Raw genomic sequence first — 24,857 nt, 5'->3', positions numbered from 1 at the left:
GGACATGAAGGTGAAGTAAATGACAACTGCATTGTTTGAAATACATTAGATATTGATAAGGTTCAGAATCTAAGGAAGAAAAACAGAAGCAAATATTCTAAAAAAATAAATAATAAACACTACTCACCTCTCTAATCCCCTGCCGATCCAGTAGTTATGCTCCAGATGCTGCCATCTGAAAGCAATCATTGGCATCAGCGGTCACGGCCACGTGCCATACTACTGGCATCACTGCTCAGCACTGGGCATTCATTAATGGCGACAGCTACGTACCACTTGTATTCAAAAACCAAATGACCCCTGGATTAATGGGGGATTGAAGAGGTATGTCGTGTTCATTTGCTACTTTTTCCTTTTTTTTTATGTAGTACCCCTTAACTTCCTTAGGTAAAAAAAACTTGTAGAACTTCATCAAAATCTTTCTTGTTTTTAAGATAGCAGCCTCTTTGTCAGCCCCTTCTAGTTAATTTCCAAAAGCTGAGAACCAGTCCTTCAACCTTCTTTTGATTGTAGACTAAAGGGAATAAACAGTAGGGGACATTTTTCAATAATGGCGTAATTTGCGGCAAAAAAATATGAACATTGCAAATCAAAAGTGGTGATTTGTTTCACCTGATATATCAAAAGGAACACAAACTGAACCCCCTCGCCCAATGCCAATTTTTGCTGCCTGTGGTAAAAAACTGAAACCCCTCCCCCCCAATGCCAATTGCTTAATCGAACCCCTTCCCTTCAGCCCTAGTGTTAAAGACATGCTTGGAAAACATTTCATACAAAGCTACAAAACATACAGGGTAAGGCTACATTTACACGAACGTATATTGTTTCTGTGTCCATTCCATTTTTTTTTGCGGATAGAATGCAGACCCATTTATTTCAATGGGTCCGCAAAAAATGCGGACAGCACACCATGTACTATCCGCATCCCTATGTCTGTTCCGTAGCCCTGCAAAAAAGAAAGAACATGTCCTATTCTTGTACATTTTGCTGACAAGGATAGGCATTGTTACAATCGATTCGCCAAAAAAAACGGATGCCATACGAAACGTCATCCGCTTTTTTGCGGATCCGCAATTTGCGGACCGCAAAACACATATGGGTGTATGAATGTAGCCTTATACAGCTCCACATACCTCTTACATCCAGTGATGTGTCCTCTGATGTAGATGATCTCTTTCTTTATCTTCTCCATTCAGACCAGACCACCATGATGATTTCTTTCAGTCATCTCTTGTCTCTGCAAAGTTTGACAAACAGACATTTTAGTTTCCTACTTTTCCATCCTCCTCCCAACCTTCTGAACGATCCTGCCGCCTCTAATACTGTGTCCACTGTGCTTCCCAATACTATACTGCAAAAACAGATAATTCCCCTGGAAAACTATTGCCAGACAGATAGTGCCCCTTCAATAATTATTGGCACACAGTGCCCTAAAAAATAAATGTGCCCAGCAAATAGTGTTCCTGAAATGTATAGTGCCGTAAACATAGTGTCCTCCAAAAATAATTGTGCTAAGCTGATACTGTGCCAGGGGGCCTCCCAATGTAACAGTCTTCCCAAAAGTCCCACCAATAGTAATAATGGCACTCATTACGCCCCCGAGAAGTAATAATGCCCCCATAGTGCACCCAGCAGTAATAATTAGCCCTATAATGTGTGCTTTACAAAAAATACCCCTTGTAATGTGTGCCAGTACAAAAAAGACTTCTTATAATGTTTGCCAGTAAAATAATCCCCCCTTGCAATGTGTGGCAGTACAAAATACCCCCTTATGTGTGCCAATACAAAAAATGCTCCTTTACAATGTGTGCCAGTACAAATAAAGCCTTTTAGTGCCCCCTGTAGAACAAATGTGTAGAATGTGTGCCAGTACAAAAATGCTCCCTTATAATGTGTGCTAAGTACAAAAAATGCCCCTTTATGTGCCAGTACAAAAAATGCTCCCTTATAACGTGTGTCAGTACAAAAAATATACTTTTAGTGCCCCCATTAGAATGGATGTCCCCATAGTGGTCCCCTTATAATGTGTGCCAGTACAAGCATGTTGCCAAATAAAAATAATAAAGTCAAATACTTACCTCCATTCTGCTGTCAGCGATGCAGTGCAAAAACAGACCTAGTCTGTGCCCTGAGCTCTATGCAGCTCGGCTCAGGCAGAGTGATAACAATGACACCGGCCTCTGATAGGCTACAGGAACTAGGACTAAATCCTATTCGAGGAAACGGTGGACCCAGGGAGACGTCGCTCCCGTGCCCCGTCACAGCATTTAACTGTATTGCTGTCCTGAGTACAGCGATGCAGTTGAATATGTAGAGTTGAGTGTTTCCACAATGAACGCGCTCATTCCTCTTGGCCCTTCTGCTGCCCCCCTCTTGCCCCTACCTGGTGCTGCCTGAGGCAATAGCCTCACCTCACCATATTGGCGGTGCACCCCTGCCCCTGCCAGACCACACTTGCGACATTTTAAAAATGTTTGTGGCTTTTAGAATATATTTGCAACATTTTCAGTCGTAAATTGCGACTTTGTCTCAGACTTGGGACGTTTTTGTTATTGTTTTGTTGAATGTCAATTTAGTGACAAAACCCTGTTGTTTAGTTCATTTCTATTAGATAAAATTAAATGCATCCTGTTACTTACCTTTTACTTGTTCCCATGACGAGTTAGTTTTTCTTATGATAGCCCGCGCACTTTGACATTTATAACTTATTTCTGGCATGATCAATTCTTTATGGTGAAAATTCAGGAGAAAACAGTTGATATATTTGGTGCAAATCAAAATGCCATTCTTTTTGGCGCATTTTACACCATAATTCTGGCGCGGCATGCTTAGTAAATGTCCCCCAGTGTCTGTATTCTGTAACCATGGAGACACACAGGTCTGCATAGGAGCTGTAGACACAGCACAGTAGAACATTTTAGTGAATGTTGTGTTGCTTTTATATATAGTTCATGTTGTTTAAATGACTTCTTGTTGGTTAAATAGGCCTGATTTTTTTTTAAGGATACAATGATTGGAGAAAGTTTTGTGGACTACCGAGACTAAACTCATCATTGGACATGAGAATAGCGATTTCTGATGAGAACATCACAAGGAAAATTATAGAGTTGTATGGACATCCTGACAACATTGACGTGTGGTTGGGCGGTCTAGTAGAAGACCTCTTACCAGGAGGAAGAACAGGACCCTTATTTGCTTGTTTAATTGGAGTTCAATTTCGAGCACTACGAGATGGAGACCGGTAAACAGAATTATACATTTATACAATTCTAATCCTTATGCAGATCTTCCCTCCTACTAAAAAGCTTTTTTTGTCATGGAAAAGAAAATGGTAAGATCTATAACTGTGGAATATGATCCTTCGGTATGGTTGCCATGCAGGGGTGTGGAAACAAAGTACCTCCCTCCCACTTCAATCTCCTTAGATGCCTATGCCTCAGTGCCTGTTGACTTATAGATATTCCTATTGTAAACTGTACTGTATTTTCCTTATTGCTTATTCCTTATTGTCTTTTACACTTATATGCAATATCTAATATATAAAGCTGAGTGTATGTGTGTATGTCCGCTAAAGGAATTTTCACCGTCGCACTTACAATCCCAAAATTTGGCACACAGCTACATCAGGTGTCCGGGGAGGTCTTAGACTGGGTCTCAGCTCTCTAGCATGTACCGTTCCTGAGATATTCCCCAAAAATGCATTAGCCAATAAAAGCCTGCCATACACATGGTCACATGTCCGTTATCAGCCAGTAGAAGCGTTCAGGCCCTTAGTCTCCACATACACACAGTTTTACACCAGGTTTCCATAACAACCCAGCCATTTTTCTTCACTTCTGTAGGTCAGCTTTAAAGGGGCAGGGTGCTGTGGATGACACTGTTAAGGGAGCAAAGTGCTGTGCAGATCACAGTCAAGGGGGCAGGTAGGGTGGCCATTATGGCCACCCTCAAAAGACGGATTTAAAACCCATGCCCCACTAGGCCCCACCACCTCCCACGCCACAGTCGATGGGGATTGAAAAAATGAAGGTAAAAATCTACTTCTGTCAGCTGCAGGGGTGGGAGGGAGGGTGACTTTCTCCCTGCAGTTCAGGCTCAGACAGCACAGTGCTGTTGCCTGAGAGTGAGCTGTTCAAAAGGACATACCTGTGTCCGTCCAGGCTCTGCGCCGTTAAGGGGGCGGGATACTGTGGAGGTCATTGTTAAAGGGGCGGGCACTGTGGAGGTTACGGTTAAGGAGGCAGGGGACTGTTGAGGTCACTATTAAAGGGACAGCTGCTGTAGGGGTCACTTTTAAGGCAACGGGGTACTGTGGCAGTCGCTATTAAAGGGGCAGGCGCTTTAAAGGTTTCTTTTAAGGGGGGGTCACAGTTAAGGGTCCGGTCCACGATGGAGATCAGCGTTAAGGGGAGGGGTGCTGTAGAGGTCACTGTTAAAGGGGCGGGGTGTTGTGGAGGTCACATTTTAAGGGAACGGAGCTCTGTGGAGGTCAGTGTTAAGGGGGTGGGTTATTGTGGAAATCACTGTTAACAAGTCGGGGTACTGTGGAGGTCACAAATGAAGGGCCGGCCACTGTGGAGATCACTGTTAAAGGGGTGGGTGCTGTGGAGGTCACTGTTAAGGGGGCGGGGGACTGTGGAGGTCACTATTAAAGGGGCAGCTGCTGTGAAGGTACCTGTTAAGGGGCGGGTTATTGTGGAAATCACTGTTAAGGAGATGGGGTACAGTGGAGGTCACTAATAAAGGGCAGCCGCTGTGGTGGTCACTGTTAAAGGGGAGGGTGCTGTGGATGTTACTGTTAAGAGGTCAGGAGACTGTGGAGGCCACTATTAAAGGAGCAGCAGGGTACTGTGAGGTCACTTGTAGGGCAGCGGGGTACTGTGAGGTCACTGTTAAGGGAGCAGGGTATAGTGAAGGTCACTGTTAAGAAAGAAGGGTACTGTGGCAGTCACTTTTAAAGGGGCAGTCGCTGTGGAGGTCTCTGTTAAGGGGGCCGAGAATGGTGGAGGTCACAGTTATGGGGACTGTAACCTATGGTCAGTGTGAGGGGGCGGTGCTGTAGAGGTCACTGTTAAGGGGCGGGCCTCTGTGGAGGTCACTGTCAAGGGGGTGGGGTGCTGTGGAACTCACTGTTAAAGGGGCAGGCTGCTGTGAAGGTCAAAGTTAAGGGGGTGGGCTGCTGTGGAGGTCCCATTTTAAGGAGGCGGGACACTGTGGGGGGGTTCAGTGTTAAAGGAGTGAAGGGCTGTAGTGGTCACTGTTAAGGGGGCGGGGTACTGTAGATGTCCCTAGTATTGGGGATACTGTCAATATCTTTTAATGACACACACAAAGAATAAATTAAATAGATGAAATATACCCGTGTGAAACTAGGTGAGGTCCTTCTGCTGCTAAAATACATATATATATATATATACATATATATATATATATATATATATATATATATATATATATATAGAGAGAGAGAGAGAAAGAAAGAGAGAGAGAGAGATACACTACTCACTAAAAGTTAGGGATTTTTGGCTTGGTGAACTTAATGTCACCTACTCTAAACTTTTGAATGCACATGTCCAACTGTCAATGTTTCAATATTTTATTCACAACATGCTGTTTTTTAACAAGGAGCTTAATGCCAAAATTCACAACAGGTGTTTGATCCATGAATCACCCAATAAATTTCCTGGTTCAATTAGAATTGGTATTTAAACAGCCCTCCTCATCATGCTTTTCACATTTTGACATCATGAGGCCAAGACGACACCTAACAATTGATCAACAGTACCTCACCATTGCTTCTTGGTAGCAAATTGCATTTTTTTCCTAAAATGGCTGCTGCACATGTGAGGACATAAATGAAAGGAACTCTGGGAAGGCAGGATCACCCATAATGCCATGCATGCAGCCAATCAGCAGCTAGCCAGCCCTGTGATGTCATAGATATAAATAGCGGCAGCCATCTTAGATTGTGCCATTTACCAGCGTACTTAGTGCAGGGAGAGACATCTGCAGGAGCTAGGGACAGTGCTAGGAAAGACTTGATTGTGGTGAAAAAATTATTTATAAGTGCAGGGAAAGGATAGGGAGGAATCGTTCCACAGCACTTGTGTAGAACAGGATTCAGTAGTGGAGGTTACTGACTGGGTAATAGGAACAATCCTATTGCACCTTGCTGCACCGACTGGGGATCCAAATTGCCATTATACATCTCTGTCATTCCAGCAAACCGTTCTTGTTATTGGGGTGCAAGTGCTGTTTGATACAGCCATTAACAGGGTTTATTACAAGGAAATATTTCTACAGTACGTCTTATTTGCCCTTGTGCAGTGCAGTGCAGTGATATAAGCTCTTTATGCCGTGTATCATTGGCGAAATAAAAATATATTCGTAGTCCAGCGTTGCACTTATCTGTTGAAAAGCCTTTTTTGTAGTGTAAAATTAGAAAAAAATGAGGGCCTAATTGCCGTTCAGCGGTGCAGTGATATATTTTACAGCCCTGTTTGCCGTGTATTAGTGGCGAAAAAAAAATATATTCGCTGTCTAGCGTTGCACTCATCTGTTAAAAAGCCTTTTGTTTCGTGTAAAAGTAGAATTTTTTTTTTGCCTAATTGTCCTTGTGCGGTGCAGTGCTATAATCTAAAGCCCAGTTTGCCGTGTATTAGTGGTGAAATAAAAATATATTCGCCATCCAGTGTTGCACTTATCTGTTGAGAAGCCTGTTGTGTTCTGCAAAAGTTGAAATAAATTAGGGCCTAATTGCCCTTGTGCGGTGCAGTGCTATACTCTAAAGCCCAGTTTGCCGTGTATTAGTGGTGAAATAAAAATATATTCGCCGTCCAGCGTTGCACTTATTTGTTGAAAAGCCTTTTGTGTAGTGTAAAAATAAAAAAAAATTAGGGCCTAATTGTCGTTCACCAGTGCAGTGATATATTTTACACCCCTGTTTGCCGTGTATTAGTGGCGAAAAAAAATTATTCGTCGTCCAGCGTTGCACTTATCTGTTGAAAAGTCTCATTTAGCCTGTGTTACGTGCTGGCCAATCCCCTGTCCAAGACGCAGGCACGGATGCCTCCCGCCCTGCACCTGGACCTTCGCAAGCACCATCATCTAGCACATCCAATTCTGTGTCCCAGTGCAGTGTACAGATGTCCATACCCCAGGCCTTTGAACGAAAGCGCAAATACCCAGCCATCCACCCACATGGACAAGTGACCAGGGACACTACATTTCCCTGACAGCACACTGGGTGAACGTTGTGGAGGCCAGGAACGAGTCGTACCCTGGGATGGCACAGGTGCTACCGACGCCAATGATTGCAGGACTTACTTCCATAAGGATTTCCGCCACCACCTACATTAGTAGCTGCAACCCCCCCTTCTCCTCCTCCACCTCCTCCTCCACTTCCACCTCTGAATTCTCATCTTGCAGCACCAGTCAGCTATCAGTCAGTAGCTGAAAGCAGTGTAGCACTGCAGTGGGGAAGCGGAAACAAGCCATGCTGAAACTAATTTGCTTAGGTGACAAACAGCACACCGCCGCAGAGCTCTGGCAGGGTATAAGGGACCAGACTGAGCTGTGGCTCTCGCCACTCAACCTACAACCAGGCATGGTTGTGTCTGATAATGGCTGATAACTTGGTGGCGGCTTTGGAGCTCGGCAAGCCCACACATATACCATGCCTAGCCCATGTGTTCAACTTAGTGGTTCAGCAGTTTCTCAAAACCTACCCCAATTTGCCTGAGCTACTGATGAAGGTGCGCCACGTGTGTGCCCATTTCCGAAAGTCATCTACAGCTGCCAACGCTGCAGAAGCGCTTGCAATTGCCAGCTCACTGACTGTTGTGCGACTTGAGCATGCGCTGGAACTCCAACAACTGAAAATGTTGACAGGTTGACTCTTATCAAAATAAACAAGGCCTGGATTGTCCCTGACTTCTCTATTCCACCAGAGGAAAGTGGCTGAACATAAAGGCACTTTAAATCTGGCTTTTATGGTGTATTTAATACACTGTATTCCCATGTACCCCATTCACCACAATCTTCCTTTTCTCATCCACCTCCTCCATCATATCAACATGCTTATTAGGCTTCCCTCACTACTAATGTTTTAGAGGGTCAGCTCAGCAGCAGACCCTCACCCCTAATGTTTTAGAGGGTCAGCACAGCAGCAGGCCCTTTCCCCTAATGTTTTAGAGGGTCATCTCAGCAGCAGACCCTCACCTTAATGTTTTAGATGGTCAGATCAGCAGCAGGCCCTCGCCCCTAATGTTTTAGAGGGTCAGCTCAGCAGCAAACCCTCACCCCTAATGTTTTAGATGGTTAAATCAGCAGCAGGCACTCGCCCATAATGTTTTAGAGGGTCAGCTCAGCAGTAGGCCCTCACCCCTAATGTTTTAGAGGGTCACCAGCAGTTTTTGGTTTTGTTCGTATTATTGTGAGTCTGTAAAAGTGTCGTACTACTCAGACAACATCATTCCCAGCAGTGATTGTTTCCATCAATTTCTGACCTTTTCCTGTGAACCAGGCACCCTCCCCTCTTGAGAGTATAGGGTGTCTGGTTTAATGCTCGGGTTCTCCCATTGACTTCCATTGTGCTCGGGTGCTCTGTAGAGCACCTGAGCATCACAAAGTGTTCTACTCGAGCACCCGAGCACTTTTTACCGCTGACTGAATCAGGAAGGTCTATGCTCAATATATGGAATTTGCTAATATTCATTTTCAAGTTTGAAAAAAGACTATACTGTTCCAAGATTTGATATATGTAAGGTAGTGCTTCTCTGGGGTTAGTGGACAGGATGAGTAGGTCGTCCGCAAAAGCTGCTACTTTATGGTCTTATCAACCCACTCTGACTCCCTCAATCGCAATCTCTCCTCTGACCGCTTGCAGTAAAGACTCCATAACTAGTACAAATAGAAGGGGTGACAGAGGGCATCCCTGTCTGGTGCCGTTCCGAATTTTAAATAGGGGCGAGATGGAATTATTTATGATAATAGAGGCTGAAGCATTTGTGTAAAGGGAGAAGACGGCTTTGATGAATGGATCAGGGAGTCCAAATATTACTAATACCAGCCTCATATACTCCCAGCTAACTCTATCAAAGGCCTTCTCAGCATCAGTGCTGAGAAGGATCAGGGGGAGTTAAACCTTTTTAGAATGGTATATGGCATTAAGGACTCTTGTTGTATTGTCCCTGCCCTCTCTCCCCTGCACAAAGCCTACTTGATCTCTATGGATCAGGTATGGGAGAAATCGGGACAGGCTTCTCCTAGAGGCTCCGTTGTCCCACCTCTGGCCACGCCCTGCTACACTAGATTGACAGGGCCAGGCAGCTTTCACCTCCAACTGCCGGCCCTGTGCACTGGGGAAATTTCACGGCGTTCAGTATTCGGCGCAGGCGCAGTGAGGAGAGTAGGAAACAAACGCTGCCTGGCCCTGTCAATCTAGTGTAGCAGGGCGTGGCCAGAGGTGGGACAACGGAGCCTCTGGGAGCAGGGGCAATGCCCCCCTGCTTCTAGAGGCTAATTAGCATATTATAAAAGTTATATTTCTGTAGTACCGGGGGCATAGATAAAAGTAGGATTAGGCTGGTTAGGTTCAGCTGACATTAGCACATTACTAATGTCAGCTAGTTTAATAGGGTTAATTCTGGTGACAGAAACCCTTTAAGTTGGGAGTGAAGGTAATATTTAGCTGAAGCAGTGTTCAGTAGGATTTTCACTGACCCTCGCAGTTCAGTAAGTTCAGTGAGGTGAATATCTAACAGGGTGTCACGACCTTGTGTTAAGGTCGTGGCTTCATCTTGTTGCCTGTGGCAACGTTTGATGGTTGCTGCATGTGTGGCTTATGTATGTTTGCCTCACATACGGTTGCCGTTGGCAACAAGTGTCTCGGCTGGTTGTTTTGGCCGAGGCACGGTTGTCGCGCATGTGGTTGCCTGGTCAACATGTTGTTTACATGTGCGTGTCTTTCCCTTTTAACCGACTGCCGGAGGCGGCAGTCCTGCGCAGAGTCACGCATATATGCGTCATCTCGCGAGACGCGAGATTTCCTGTGAACGCGCGCACACAGGCGCGCGTGTTCACAGGATCAGAAGGTAAGCGAGTGGATCTCCAGCCTGCCAGCGGCGATCGTTCGCTGGCAGGCTGGAGATGCGATTTTTTTAACCCCTAACAGGTATATTAGACACTGTTTTGATAACAGCGTCTAATATACCTGCTACCTGGTCCTCTGGTGGTCCCTTTTGTTTGGATCGACCACCAGAGGACACAGGTAGCTCAGTAATAAGTATCACCAAGCACCACACTACACTACACCCCCCCTGTCACTTATTAACCCCTTATTAACCCCTGATCACTCCTGATCACCCAATATAGACTCCCTGATCACCACCCTGTCATTGATCACCCCGCTGTCATTGATCACCCCCCTGTAAGGCTCCATTCAGACGTCCGTATGATTTTTACGGATCCACTGATACATGGATCGGATCCGCAAAACACATACGGACGTCTGAATGGAGCCTTACAGGGGGGTAATCAATGACGGGGGTGATCACCCCATATAGACTCTCTGATCACCCCCCTGTCATTGATCACCCCCCTGTCATTGATCACCCCCCTGTAAGGCTGCATTCAGATGTCCGTATATTTTTTACGGATCCACGGATAGATGGATCGGATCCGCAAAACACATACAGACGTCTGAATGGAGCCTTACAGGGGGGTGATCACCCCATATAGACTCCCTGATCACCCCCCTGTCATTGATCACCCCCCTCTCATTGATCACCCCCCTGTAAGGCTGCATTCAGATGTCCGTATGTTTTTTTACGGATCCACTGATACATGCATCGGATCCGCAAAACACATACGGACATCTGAATGGAGCCTTATAGGGGGGTGATCAATGACAGGGGGGTGATCACCCCATATAGACTCCCTGATCACCCCCCTGTCATTGATCACCCCCCTGTCATTGATCACCCCCCTGTAAGGCTCCATTCAGACATTTTTTTGGCCCAAGTTAGCGGAAATTTTTTTATTACAAAGTCTCATATTCCACTAACTTGTGTCAAAAAATAAAATCTCACATGAACTCCCCATACCCCTCACGGAATCCAAATGCGTAAAAATTTTTAGACATTTATATTCCAGACTTCTTCTCACGCTTTAGGGCCCCTAGAATGCCAGGGCAGTATAAATACCCCACATGTGACCCCATTTCGGAAAGAAGACACCCCAAGGTATTCGCTGAGGGGCATATTGAGTCCATGAAAGATTGAAATTTTTGTCCCAAGTTAGCGGAAAGGGAGACTTTGTGAGAAAAAAAATATATCAATTTCCGCTAACTTGTGCCAAAAAAAATAAAAAATTCTATGAACTCGCCATGCCCCTCATTGAATACCTTGGGGTGTCTTCTTTCCAAAATGGGGTCACATGTGGGGTATTTATACTGCCCTGGCATTTTAGGGGCCCTAAAGCGTGAAAATAAGTCTGGGATCCAAATGTCTAAAAATGCCCTCATAAAAGGAATGTGGGCCCCTTTGCGCATCTAGGCTGCAAAAAAGTGTCACACATCTGGTATCGCCGTACTCAGGAGAAGTTGGGCAATGTGTTTTGGGGTGTCATTTTACATATACCCATGCTGGGTGAGAAATATCTTGGTCAAATGCCAACTTTGTATAAAAAATGGGAAAAGTTGTCTTTTGCCGAGATATTTCTCTCACCCAGCATGAGTATATGTAAAAAGACACCCCAAAACACATTGCCCAACTTCTCCTGAATACCGCGATACCACATGTGTGACACTTTTTTGCAGCCTAGGTGGGCAAAGGGGCCCACATTCCAAAGAGCACCTTTTGGATTTCACAGGTCATTTACCTACTTACCACACATTAGGGCCCCTAGAATGCCAGGGCAGTATAACTACCCCACAAGTGACCCCATTTTGGAAAGAAGACACCCCAATTTTCGTGAGGGGCATGGCGAGTTCCTAGAATTTTTTATTTTTTGTCACAAGTTAGCGGAAAATTATGATTTTTATTTTTTTTTCTTACAAAGTCTCATATTCCACTAACTTATGACAAAAAATAAAAACTTCCATGAACTCACTATGCCCATCACGAAATACCTTGGGGTGTCTTCTTTCCAAAATGGGGTCACTTGTGGGGTAGTTATACTGCCCTGGCATTTTAGGGGCCGAATGCGTGAGAAGTGGTTTGAAATCAAAATCTGTAAAAAATGGCCGGTGAAATCCGAAAGGTGCTCTTTGGAATGTGGGCCCCTTTGCCCACCTAGGCTGCGAAAAAGTGGCACACATCTGCTATCCCCGTACTCAGGAGAAGTTGGGTAATGTGTTTTGGGGTGTCTTTTTACATATACCCATGCTGGATGAGAGAAATATCTTGGCAAAAGACAACTTTTCCAATTTTTTTATACAAAGTTGGCATTTGACCGAGATATTTATCTCACCCAGCATGGGTATATGTAAAATGACACCCCAAAACACATTGCCCAACTTCTCCTGAGTACGGGGATACCAGATGTGTGACACTTTTTTGCAGCCTAGGTGGGCAAAGGGGCCCACATTCCAAAGAGCACCTTTCGGATTTCACCGGCCATTTTTTTACAGATTTTTGATTTCCAAAATGGGGTCACTTGTGGGGTAGTTATACTGCCCTGGCATTCTAGGGGCCATAATGTGTGGTAAGTAGTTTGAAATCAAAATGTGTAAAAAATTACCTGTGAAATCCTAAAGGTGCACTTTGGAATGTGGGCCCCTTTGCCCACCTAGGCTGCAAAAAAGTGTCACACATGTGGTATTGCCGTACTCAGGAGAAGTTGGGCAATGTGTTTTGGGGTGTCTTTTTACATATACCCATGCTGGGTGAGATGGGGTCACTTGTGGGGTAGTTATAATGCCAACTTTGTATAAAAAAAATGGGAAAAGTTGTCTTTTGCCAAGATATATCTCCCACCCAGCATGGGTATATGTAAAATGACACCCCAAAAAACATTGCCCAACTTCTCCTGAGTACGGCAATACCACATGTGTGGCACTTTTTTGCAGCCTAGGTGGGCAAAGGGGCCCACATTCCAAAGAGCACCTTTTGGATTTCACCGGCCATTTCTTACAGATTTTGATTTCAAACTACTTCGCACGCATTTGGGCCCCTAAAATGCCAGGGCAGTATAACTACCCCACAAGTGACCCCATTTTAGAAAGAAGACACCCCAAGGCATTTCGTGTTGGGCATAGTGAGTTCATGGAAGTTTTTATTTTTTGTCACAAGTTAGTGGAATATGAGACTTTGTAAGAAAAAAAAAAATCATCATTTTCCGCTAACTTGTGAGAAAAAATTAAAAGTTCTATGAACTCACTATGCCCATCAGCGAATACCTTAGGATGTCTACTTTCCGAAATGGGGTCATTTGTGGGGTGTTTGTACTGTCTGGGCATTGTAGAATCTCAGGAAACATGACAGGTGCTCAGAAAGTCAGAGCTGCTTCAAAAAGCGGAAATTCACATTTTTGTACCATAGTTTGTAAACGCTATAACTTTTACCCAAACCATTTTTTTTTACCCAAACATTTTTTTTTTTATCAAAGACATGTAGAACAATAAATTTAGAGAAAAATTTATATATGGATGTCGTTTTTTTTGCAAAATTTTACAACTGAAAGTGAAAAATGTCATTTTCTTGCAAGAAAAATCTTTAAATTTCGATTAATAACAAAAAAAGTAAAAATGTCAGCAGCAATTAAATACCACCAAATGAAAGCTCTATTAGTGAGAAGAAAAGGAGGTAAAATTCATTTGGGTGGTAAGTTGCATGACCGAGCAATAAACGGTGAAAGTAGTGTAGGTCAGAAGTGTAAAAAGTGGCCTGGTCATTAAGGGTGTTTAAGGTAGGGGGGCTGAAGTGGTTAATGATGTTTTCCCTGCTTTGGTTTGCACGGGGTTAAACTTGTTGGAGTGGGTTGGGTGTGGCCTTCGGAAGAGGGCCCAGCATGTGCCGCCTGCCCATTTTCTGGCGCACATGCTTATCCTCCGGAGGGAGGGTGAAAGGCGAGACGCTGTTAACAGTGCGGTTCCCTGTGACAGTTGGTCGCAGTTGGTGTGAACCGTCACTGGTGTTTGCGTCTCTCCTCGTCCATTCCTCAGTGGTTCAGGTGCTTGTGTGCTGGATGCATTCCTTTGGTGTACTGGCTGTGTGCTGGTTGGGGATGCATGCCGGCAGCGACCTGCTGTGAACCGTGTCTGAGGTGGACGCAGCGTTCAGTTCGGTTTCTCTGGGCTGTTTGGTGGCTGGTGCCTTGGTTCCTGTGTGTTGCTCCAGGGGCTGGCGGCAGTCTTAGAGAGACATCCTTGCTCTGACGCTGATCCTGTTACTTTCCCCTACCCCTCCCCCCCCCCCCCCCTTCCTGTTGTTTTTTGGGTGTTCTCCTTTTTCCCCTTTTTTCTTTTTTAAAGCCCCTCCAGGAAAGCAAGCCTCTTCCAAGGGAAAGACACGCACATGTAAATAACATGTTGACCAGGCAACCACTTGCGCGACACAACCGTGCCTCGGCCAAAACAACCAGCCGAGACACTTGTTGCCAACGGGAACCGCATGTGAGGCAAACATACATAAGCCACACATGCAGCAACCATCAAACGTTGCCACAGGCAACAAGATAAAGCCAAGACCTTAACACAAGGTCGTGACACAGGGACTGTTTATGTAAAGCTTCCAAGCGTTGAATCTGGGAGAGAAGTGTGTCTATCTTGGCCCTCCTCTCCTTCTTAAGTCTAGCCCCCATGCTTATAAACTGGCCTTTCATATACTGTATGCCTTATGGTCATCCCACACCACGTGGGGTGAGGTCTCTGGGAGGCAGTTAATAGAAAAAAATTCCTCAAGTAGTTTTTGTGAGCGAGTTAAAGGTTCTCCAGAGGAGATAAGTTGTTCATTCAATCGCCACCTAAATGAACGAGGCTCTAAATTGGGAGCAGAGATGGCAAGGAGAATGATCCGACAAGAGCATATTTCCTATATAGGCCTGTGTACAGAGCTGGAGGTGTTCTTTAGATATAAACAAATAATCAAGTCTCTGGTATGATCTATGAACTTTCGAGAAAATGGTATAGTCATGCACGGAGGGATTAAAAAGTCTGCAAACATCACAAATGAACCAGTTTTGTAATTTTTTCTTAAGGTGTTTAAAAGCTTAAGCAGAAATTGCCGATCTTTTAGATGTCGAATCTAAAGTTGGCTCCAATGTTAGATTAAGATCTCCTCCTAGCACCACCAGACCTTTCTTATACTGTTCTAACAAAGAAAGTACTTCATCCATCCAGGCAACCTGACCAACATTAGGGGCGTATACATTGACAAAAGTGTAAACCTGATAGGAGATGGTCCCCTTAAGCAAAATTTATCTCCCCTCTTTATCTTGAATTTGGGAGATATATGTAAATGGGAGGTCTTACCGAATTCCTATGCTCACACCCCTGGAGGCCGAGGAACCCGAACCGCAGTGATACCATTGTGAGAAAAAGGAATGAGAGAGATTTGGGTATTTATCAAACTTGAAATGCGTCTCTTGGAGCATTAAAACAGAGCATTTCTCCTTTTTCAAGTATGAAAAAATCTGACTACATTTAGAGGGGGAGTGAAATCCCTTAACATTAAATTATGCTACACATATGTTAGCCATAATTTATAAAATAGGAGAAGGGGAAGTGCATATTACTAAAATATGGCCAGTATTTAAATGCAAGCGGTATACAGTAATACTTAGCCTCCCGGGGTGGAGTAGCGGAGATCCCTAATAAGCCCAGTTCTGTCTGGTTGTAGGTTAGTGGAGAGTAGTTGTACCTGTCGTGTAAAGAGAAATGGTAAACACAAAAGAACGAAACAAAATAACCTATAGATAAACTAGTTAACATCAGTTTGTCAGAGCACTGAAGCTCAGATAACATGGTAGGGGTAAGGTAAATACCGTTTGGAAGTTCCCTCTTTTAAGTGGAGGTTCTTGGACCCTACTATTTCTTGGGTAGTCCAGAGATTTCGTCCTCCAAAGAGCTATAAGGTAGATAAAGAGCAAATCTGGAGGAGAAGAGACTCTGGATCTGAGCTTTAAATCATGGCCCAGATGGTCTTAATATATAGGAGAAAGATGCAGTAGTAAGAACTCAATTAGTGAAACAAAAAGAATGAAGAGAAAGAACACTGAAGAGTGAAGAGAAAGACTGTAAGGTGGTCCTTGTTGTCCCAGATAAGTCACCTGTTGACTTGCAGAATAGGTGACAGTATGCTTCCTCAATCATCTGTAAGTGGCAATCTTCTTGATGTTGAGGTTGCAGACCTTCTCTTGGGCTTCTAGGGTCTTGGGGTGCGAGGCATTTCCCACGGGGTAACTGCAGGTAGATGTGGTAGTGTGGCTAAATCCTGAGCCATTTCCCAATTTTCAATCTGCATTGGAGATATCTTGAGGTGGTTATACACCTTATCCAGGTCCTTGTAAGATGTGATAGATAGATAGATAGATAGATAGATAGATAGATAGATAGATAGATAGATAGATAGATAGATAGTGTCCCTCATATATAAAGGATAGTCTGAATGGAAATGTCCATCTATATAGGGTATTATGAGAGCGAAGCCAATCGGTGAGCAGTTTCAACGCGCTTCTTTTTTTCAGAGTGGATTGTGCTAGATCCTGGAAAATAGTGATGGTGTTATCTTCCCACAGTATAGATGGATTGTTCCTAGCACAGTTAATGATTGCTTCTTTGGTAGGAAAGTGCAGAAATTTGTATATGACATCTCGAGGTGGCTCAGAAGGCTGAGGTTTCGGGTGAAGTGCCCTGTGTGCCCTTTCTATTATGATCTCATGAGCAGAATCTGTCCCCAATAAATTTAGGCAAATCTTAACCACTGTTTAAGTTATATCCCCGGGGGCCACAGACTCAGGGATGCCTCTGAAGCACAAGTTATTGCGTCTGCCCTGATTTTCCTGGTCTTCAAGTGCGATATATAGAGAGTTTATGTGGGCCTGGTATTGAGCCAAGTTGGAGGACACTCTCCCTTGACGCGTTATAATCGCCATCTGTTCCTCCTCAAGGCACTCTCCTGCCTATATGGCGCATGTCCTCTTTAATGGCCGCCAAGTCTGAGCTAAGAGGCTCTAGTGCGTCTGCCAGGGCTTCCCTTAAGTAAGATCTTGAGATTGGGAGGCTGTCGGGTCCAGGGGAATCTTCCCTACCTCGCTCTGCGCCGGCAGCTGCTTGTTGTTTGTGTTTTTTTTTCAAATAAATTTCTCCATCTCACCAGACTGGTTAGGCGTTTTAGTGGGACCAAGAGGGTTAGCAGGTTTGGGGCCACCGATTTTAACCATAGTGGGTCCAGCAGGCTACTTGAATCAGGCTATGAGGGAAAAACTAGTAGCAGAGCAGCACTTCACCCAGCCATCTTTCTCCAGCGCAGGCTCTGCCCCCCCACCACCTCTTTGTACACATTTTCGATCAAAATTGTGTCGGGCTCATCTACCAATGACAAGGTGGCTGCCACAGATGAGAACCTTATGTTATCAGAATTGTGCCTCCTGGGCATAAAGCTACAAGATTTGGGGCAATGTACAATCTAGCTATAGTATACTCTATTTGAAAAGGCTTTTAAATAGAAATTTGCTGTAATGGCACCCATTATGTGTTCTACCATTGATAGCTAACCACAGTCTCCTTTGTTTGGAGTGGTGTTGTGAATAAAAAACCTGGACTGTTACGGACTGGAATCATATCTTCTTCAGTGACCAATCCAGTCTCTGTTTGGGATACCACAATCGTCCGACTTGGTTATGGTGGCCTTCTGGTCAGTGCTTCAGCCTTGCATTTCCTGTGGAGTGACATACTGCCCCAACTGCTGGTGTGATGATCTGGGGAGCTATTGCATATGACAGTCAGTCACTCCTAGTAGTGATATGAGGGACACTAACAGTTCAACGATATGTGCAGGACATCCTGCAGCCACATGTGTTGCTTCTCATGGCAGGGCTTCCAGCTGGCATTTATTGTCAGGATAACACTCGCCCACACATGGCAGGGGTTTTCTAGGAATGTACCCACCAGATTACCACACTTCCACGGCCTGCCTGGTCGCGTGGTCAAGCATTTATATGATCAGCTAGGACATTCGCTTTGGCAACCTATGAGTGTACAAAATCTACAGGCCCAGCTACAACATCTGTAGGCAAAAGTGCATCAAGATACCATACGGAACCTGCATGCCTCCATGCCCAACCGTATCTCATCTTGTATCCAGGCTAGTGGCACCCAACAGAATGCCAGAACCTCCTATATATCATCATTACATTAACACATGGAAAATTTCATTTGATTTCAACTACTCCTTCTTGGTACATCAAATATATATATATATATAGAGAGAGAGAGAGAGAGAGAGAGAGAGAGAGGGAGGGAGAGAGAGAAGAATGCAAACTCCAGTTTATGCGATTTGATGTGTTGTATTTAATAGGAAATGCTGTAAATCATATATGCGTGATGTTTCGGCCACAATCCGGCCTTCATCAGACTGGTACTGCTTAGGGAACTGTATGGATCACAGGCGCAGGTTTAGTAGAAGCAGATTCCGTGCTGCTGATAGTGATAATGGCCATTATCACTATCACTGATTCGAGCAAGTGGAGATACAAAAATATATATTGGGTCAAAAAGTAGAGAAACACTAATTCCAGCAATAGTAATAACCCTTACAAAAAGTATACTTTAATAATAATCCTACACATATGACGTACAAAACACATCTACTAAAGTAGAACTACCAATCACTAGGCTAACCACTGATGGATGGGGAAGCTATCCCTACAATTACAGCCTAATCTCAAACTCAGCCCAGGGACGGCCCCTGATGGTGGGGACTCTCTGTCCTCGAACCTGGGCTAACAAACTCCTACTACAACCCTAGGGTAGTGATAACATATAGGGTACTCGCCTAGTGGTAGACTACAGGATGAATACATTAACATACAGTCGTGGCCAAAAGTTTTGATAATTACATAAATATTGGAAATTGGAAAAGTTGCTGCTTAAGTTTTTATAATAGCAATTTGCATATACTCCAGAATGTTATGAAGAGTGATCAGATGAATTGCATAGTCCTTCTTTGCCATGAAAATTAACTTAATCCCAAAAAAACCTTTCCACTGCATTTCATTGCTGTCATTAAAGCACCTGCTGAGATCATTTCAGTAATCGTCTTGTTAACTCAGGTGAGAATGTTGACAAGCACAAGGCTGGAGATCATTATGTCAAGCTGATTGGGTTAAAATGGCAGACTTGACATGTTAAAAGGAGGGTGATGTTGAAATCATTGTTCTTCCATTGTTAACCATGGTGACCTGCAAAGAAACGCGTGCAGCCATCATTGCGTTGCATAAAAATGGCTTCACAGGCAAGGATATTGTGGCTACTAAGATTGCACCTCAATCAACAATTTATAGGATCATCAAGAACTTCAAGGAAAGAGGTTCAATTCTTGTTAAGAAGGCTTCAGGGCGTCCAAGAAAGTCCAGCAAGCGCCAGGATCGTCTCCTAAAGAGGATTCAGCTGCGGGATCGGAGTGCCACCAGTGCAGAGCTTGCTCAGGAATGGCAGCAGGCAGGTGTGAGCGCATCTGCACGCACAGTGAGGCGAAGACTTTTGGAAGATGGCCTGGTGTCAAGAAGGGCAGCAAAGAAGCCACTTCTCTCCAAAAAAAACATCAGGGACAGATTGATCTTCTGAAGAAAGTATGGTGAATGGACTGCTGAGGACTGGGGCAAAGTCATATTCTCCGATGAAGCCTCTTTCCGATTGTTTGGGGCATCTGGAAAAAGGCTTGTCCGGAGAAGAAAAGGTGAGCGCTACCATCAGTCGTGTGTCATGCCAACAGTAAAGCATCCTGAGACCATTCATGTGTGGGGTTGCTTCTCATCCAAGGGTGTGGGCTCACTCACAATTTAGCCCAAAAACACAGCCATGAATAAAGAATGGTACCAAAACACCCTCCAACAGCAACTTCTTCCAACAATCCAACAACAGTTTGGTGAAGAACAATGCATTTTCCAGCACGATGGAGCACCGTACCATAAGGCAAAAGTGATAACTAAGTGTCTCGGGGACCAAAACGTTTCCATTTTGGGTCCATGGCCTGGAAACTCCCCAGATCTTAATCCCATTGAGAACTTGTGGTCAATCCTCAAGAGGCGGGTGGACAAACAAAAACCCACTAATTCTGACAAACTCCAAGAAGTGATTATGAAAGAATGGGTTGCTATCAGTCAGGAATTGGCCCAGAAGTTGATTGAGAGCATGCCCAGTTGAATTGCAGAGGTCCTGAAAAAGAAGGGCCAACACTGCAAATACTGACTCTTTGCATAAATGTCATGTAATTGTCGATAAAAGCCTTTGAAACGTATGAAGTGCGTGTAATTATATTTCACTACATCACAGAAACAACTGAAACAAAGATCCAAAAGCAGTTTAGCAGCAAACTTTGTGAAAACTAATATTTGTGTCATTCTCAAAACTTTTGGCCACGACTGTACGCACATATAGATGGACTTTGTATACAGCCCTATTGATAGAAGCACTGATCAAAGGTACAAAGTACATCAATGAAACCAAAATTAAAACACACCCTAAACAGATAATGCAATAAATGCAATAAATACATCAAAAAATCCCAACGCGTTTCCCCCACGGTGTGGGATCATCAGGGGGTAGGTAAGGATAGATAGTTGAATTGATATCTTAGATAACGGAGACCTATATTATAATGCGAACTCCGTAAAACGGGTGTAAGTCACCGATAATGATACACCGGTGTTGCTCATTAATCCATAATTAATGAAATGACCAACATATGATAATAAGAGGAGAAGGGAGCCAGTCCAGTCCGGCGACCAGAAAAGAGGAAGGTGGTTGCTTCCAAGCGGTCATGCATTCAGGAGGAGCATCTGTGGGGAAAAAAATACATTTACACTAGCAACAGTGATCCACATGCTCAATCGTGGCCACCACCGATGATCACCCTGATCACACATATAACTCACAGTGTCAGCAGAATGCCAGGTATCCGGTCAAATAAAAGATTGCAGTTGCCACTATAGATGTCTAGAGTAGCAATATAGGGCACAATCAATATGCCCAGCAGTTGAGACGCCTGATACGGTCATGAAGTTAAGACTTATATCTGCGGGGGAGAAACATATATGCTAATACCAGCGATACATATGTTCAGAAATGACCACCACCTAGAAGTCCCCAGATCATAAAGCTACCTCACACAGACTGCTCAATGGCCAAAATCCAGTGGATAGATAGATGGCCAAAAGCCACATTAGATCACCTGGGTTGCAAAAGAAGCACATTCAGTGCGTCCGGTAGGGCCAGATAAAGAGGGGATACAAACAGGGGTGATAGTGAAGGCAAAGCCGTCAACAAACAGTTATCAATAATACCCACTCATTGTCAAGAGGGGGTGTTAGCGGTATCAATGAACCAATTTACGTTCACTGTGCATGACAATTAATAATTAAGGTGCTTTGCGCACCTGGCCAGTTAAAGGGACATTTTCTTACTCTTGGCCAAGCCAAGTAGGGACAGGGACAGCCAGCACAAAAGCAAGGTAGCAAGCTAGACAAGGTGATGGTAAAAAGGGAGGGAGGGAGGGGGGAAGGGGGAAAGAACGAACAACTAAAAAAGGGGGGACAGTCAGAGGAAGCAGGAAAAAGTAGATTAAATGTATTTTTTCCCCCACACATGCTCCTCCTGAATGCATGACCGCTTGGAAGCAACCACCTCCCTCTTTTCTGGTCGCCGGACTGGACTGGCTCCCTCCTCCTCTTATTATTATATGTTGGTCCTTTCATTAATTATGGATTAATAAGCGACACAGGTGTATCATTATTGGTGACTTACACCCGTTTTACAGAGTTCGCATTATAATATGGGTCTCCGTTATCTATGATATCAATTCAACTATCTATCCTTACCTACCCCCTGATGATTCCACACCGTGGGGAAACGCGTTGTTTTTTTTTTTTATGTATTTATTGCATTTATTGCATTATCCGTTTAGGGTGTGTTTTAATTTTGGTTTCATTGATGTACTTTGTACCTTTGATCAGTGCTTGTATCAATAGGGCTGTATACAAAGTCCATCTATATGTGTGTATGTTAATGTGTTCATCCTGTAGTCTACCACTAGGCGAGTACCCTATATGTTATCACTACCCTAGGGTTGTAGTAGAAGTTTGTTAGCCCAGGTTCGAGGACAGGGAGTCCCCATCATCAGGGGCCGTCCCTGGGCTGAGTTTGAGATTAGGGTGTAATTGTAGGGATAGCTTCCCCACCCATCAGTGGTTAGCCTAGTGATTGGTAGTTCTACTTTAGTAGATGTGTTTTATACGTCATATGTGTAGGATTATTATTAAAGTATACTTTTCGTAAGGGTTATTACTATTGCTGGAATTAGCCATTATCACTATCAGCAGCATGGAATCTGCTTCTACTAAACCTGCGCCTGCGATCCATACAGTTCCATAAGTGGTACCAGTCTGATGAAGGCCGGATTGTGGCCGAAACGTCACGCATATATGATTTACCGCATTTCCTTTTAAATACAACTCATCAAATCGCATAAACTGGAGTTTGCATTCTTCTTGATTTCACGGGGTGGGAATCAGACTTCCAGTAGCGTATCTACAAAAGAGTGCCACGAAGTTTTCTCTTATATATATATATATATATATATATATATATATATATACACACTCACCTAAAGAATTATTAGGAACACCATACTAATACGGTGTTGGACCCCCTTTTGCCTTCAGAACTGCCTTAATTCTACGTGGCATTGATTCAACAAGGTGCTGATAGCATTCTTTAGAAATGTTGGCCCATATTGGTAGGATAGCATCTTGCAGTTGATGGAGATTTGAGGGATGCACATCCAGGGCACGAAGCTCCCGTTCCACCACATCCCAAAGATGCTCTATTGGGTTAAGATCTGGTGACTGCGGGGGCCATTTTAGTACAGTGAACTCATTGTCATGTTCAAGAAACCAATTTGAAATGATTTGAGCTTTGTGACATGGTGCATTATCCTGCTGGAAGTAGCCATCAGAGGATGGATACATGTTCTCATTCTGTTTACGCCAAATTCGGACTCTACCATTTGAATGTCTCAACAGAAATCGAGACTCATCAGACCAGGCAACATTTTTCCAGTCTTCAACAGTCCAATTTTGGTGAGCTCGTGCAAATTGTAGCCTCTTTTTCCTATTTGTAGTGGAGATGAGTGGTACCCGGTGGGGTCTTCTGCTGTTGTAGCCCATCCGCCTCAAGGTTGTGCGTGTTGTGGCTTCATAAATGCTTTGCTGCATACCTCGGTTGTAACGAGTGGTTATTTCAGTCAACGTTGCTCTTCTATCAGCTTGAATCAGTCGGCCCATTCTCCTCTGACCTCTAGCATCCACTAGGCATTTTCGCCCACAGGACTGCCGCATACTGGATGTTTTTCCCTTTTCACACCATTCTTTGTAAACCCTAGAAATGGTTGTGCGTGAAAATCCCAGTAACTGAGCAGATTGTGAAATATTCAGACCGGCCCGTCTGGCACCAACAACCATGCCACGCTCAAAATTGCTTAAATCACCTTTCTTTCCCATTCTGACATTCAGTTTGGAGTTCAGGAGATTGTCTTGACCAGGACCACCCCCCTAAATGCATTGAAGCAACTGCCATGTGATTGGTTGACTAGATAATTGCATTAATGAGAAATAGAACAGGTGTTCCTAATAATTCTTTAGGTGAGTGTATATTTATATATCTACAATATAAAGAAATATCAGCATCTGGTGGTTAAGCTCACTAATAGACAGACCAGTACAGTACATTTTTACTAAAACAAAATATGGCATGGCTACAATGCGACTGTCTGCTCATGATTAACTGAAGTCTCCCTGCAGAGTTAAAAATGACTGAACTGGGACACATTGATGAATTTATCACAAGTCAACCTATATCTTGGGACCCACGTGTATAGCTGCAAAAAATGGAGGAGATTTTGTACATCCAACAATATCCCAAACTAAAAAATGAACAGGCTTAAGGCGCTTGATAAAAATAGAGATATCATTGAAATGTCGGAATTCATTCATACAAAGTAACTGCAAGATTGTATTATATGTGATACAATAATATTCATATCATGAGGATTTCACCAGACATTTACCTGACCCAGTCCATGTTAGGAATTCTAGTAGGGAACATATATATGGTATTTCTGAAATACATCAATATAAGGCCTTTTTCACATGAACATGTGTCCACAATGCACAAGCACCGACCGTGGGGAAGCCGCATGCGGATCGCAGACCCATTCACTTGAATGGGGTCCGCGATTCGTCCGTTCCGCAAAAAGATAGAACAAGTTCTATCTTTTTGCAGAACGGAAGCACGGAATGGAACACCACAGAAGCACTTCATAGTGCTTCCGTTCCGCACTGCACCGCATCTCTGGATTTGCGGAATGCACACGGCCGGTGCCCAGTGTATTGCGGACCCGCCGTAGCTCAGCACACCTTATATACCCACCGAGCCAACTCGGCACACTTTATATACCCACCAAGCCAGCTTAGCACACCGTATATACCCACCAAGCCAGATCAGCACACTGTATATACCCACCGAGCCAACTCAGCACACCTTATATACCCACCGAGCCAGCTTAGCACACCTTATATACCCACCAAGCCAGCTCAGAACCAGTGACTTCCTTCATGAGCTGTGTGCTGCCGACGTCAAG

General features: G+C 44.1%; 1 protein-coding gene across 1 annotated transcript in view; it reads left to right on the top strand.

Annotated features, from left to right (window-relative positions):
- Positions 1–24,857, top strand: part of TPO (thyroid peroxidase) — a 297,193-nt gene that overhangs the window by 197,838 nt on the left and 74,498 nt on the right. The window contains 1 exon segment of the mRNA XM_040429901.1: positions 3,004–3,241. Coding sequence (XP_040285835.1) covers positions 3,004–3,241 — 238 coding nt within the window.

The sequence above is a fragment of the Bufo bufo genome, chromosome 4, assembly GCF_905171765.1.
Source record: "Bufo bufo chromosome 4, aBufBuf1.1, whole genome shotgun sequence".
In the NCBI taxonomy this organism is placed as follows: domain Eukaryota; kingdom Metazoa; phylum Chordata; class Amphibia; order Anura; family Bufonidae; genus Bufo; species Bufo bufo.
The sequence above is the reverse complement of the archived record's forward strand: the minus strand, read 5'-3'. Positions and strand labels throughout refer to the sequence as shown.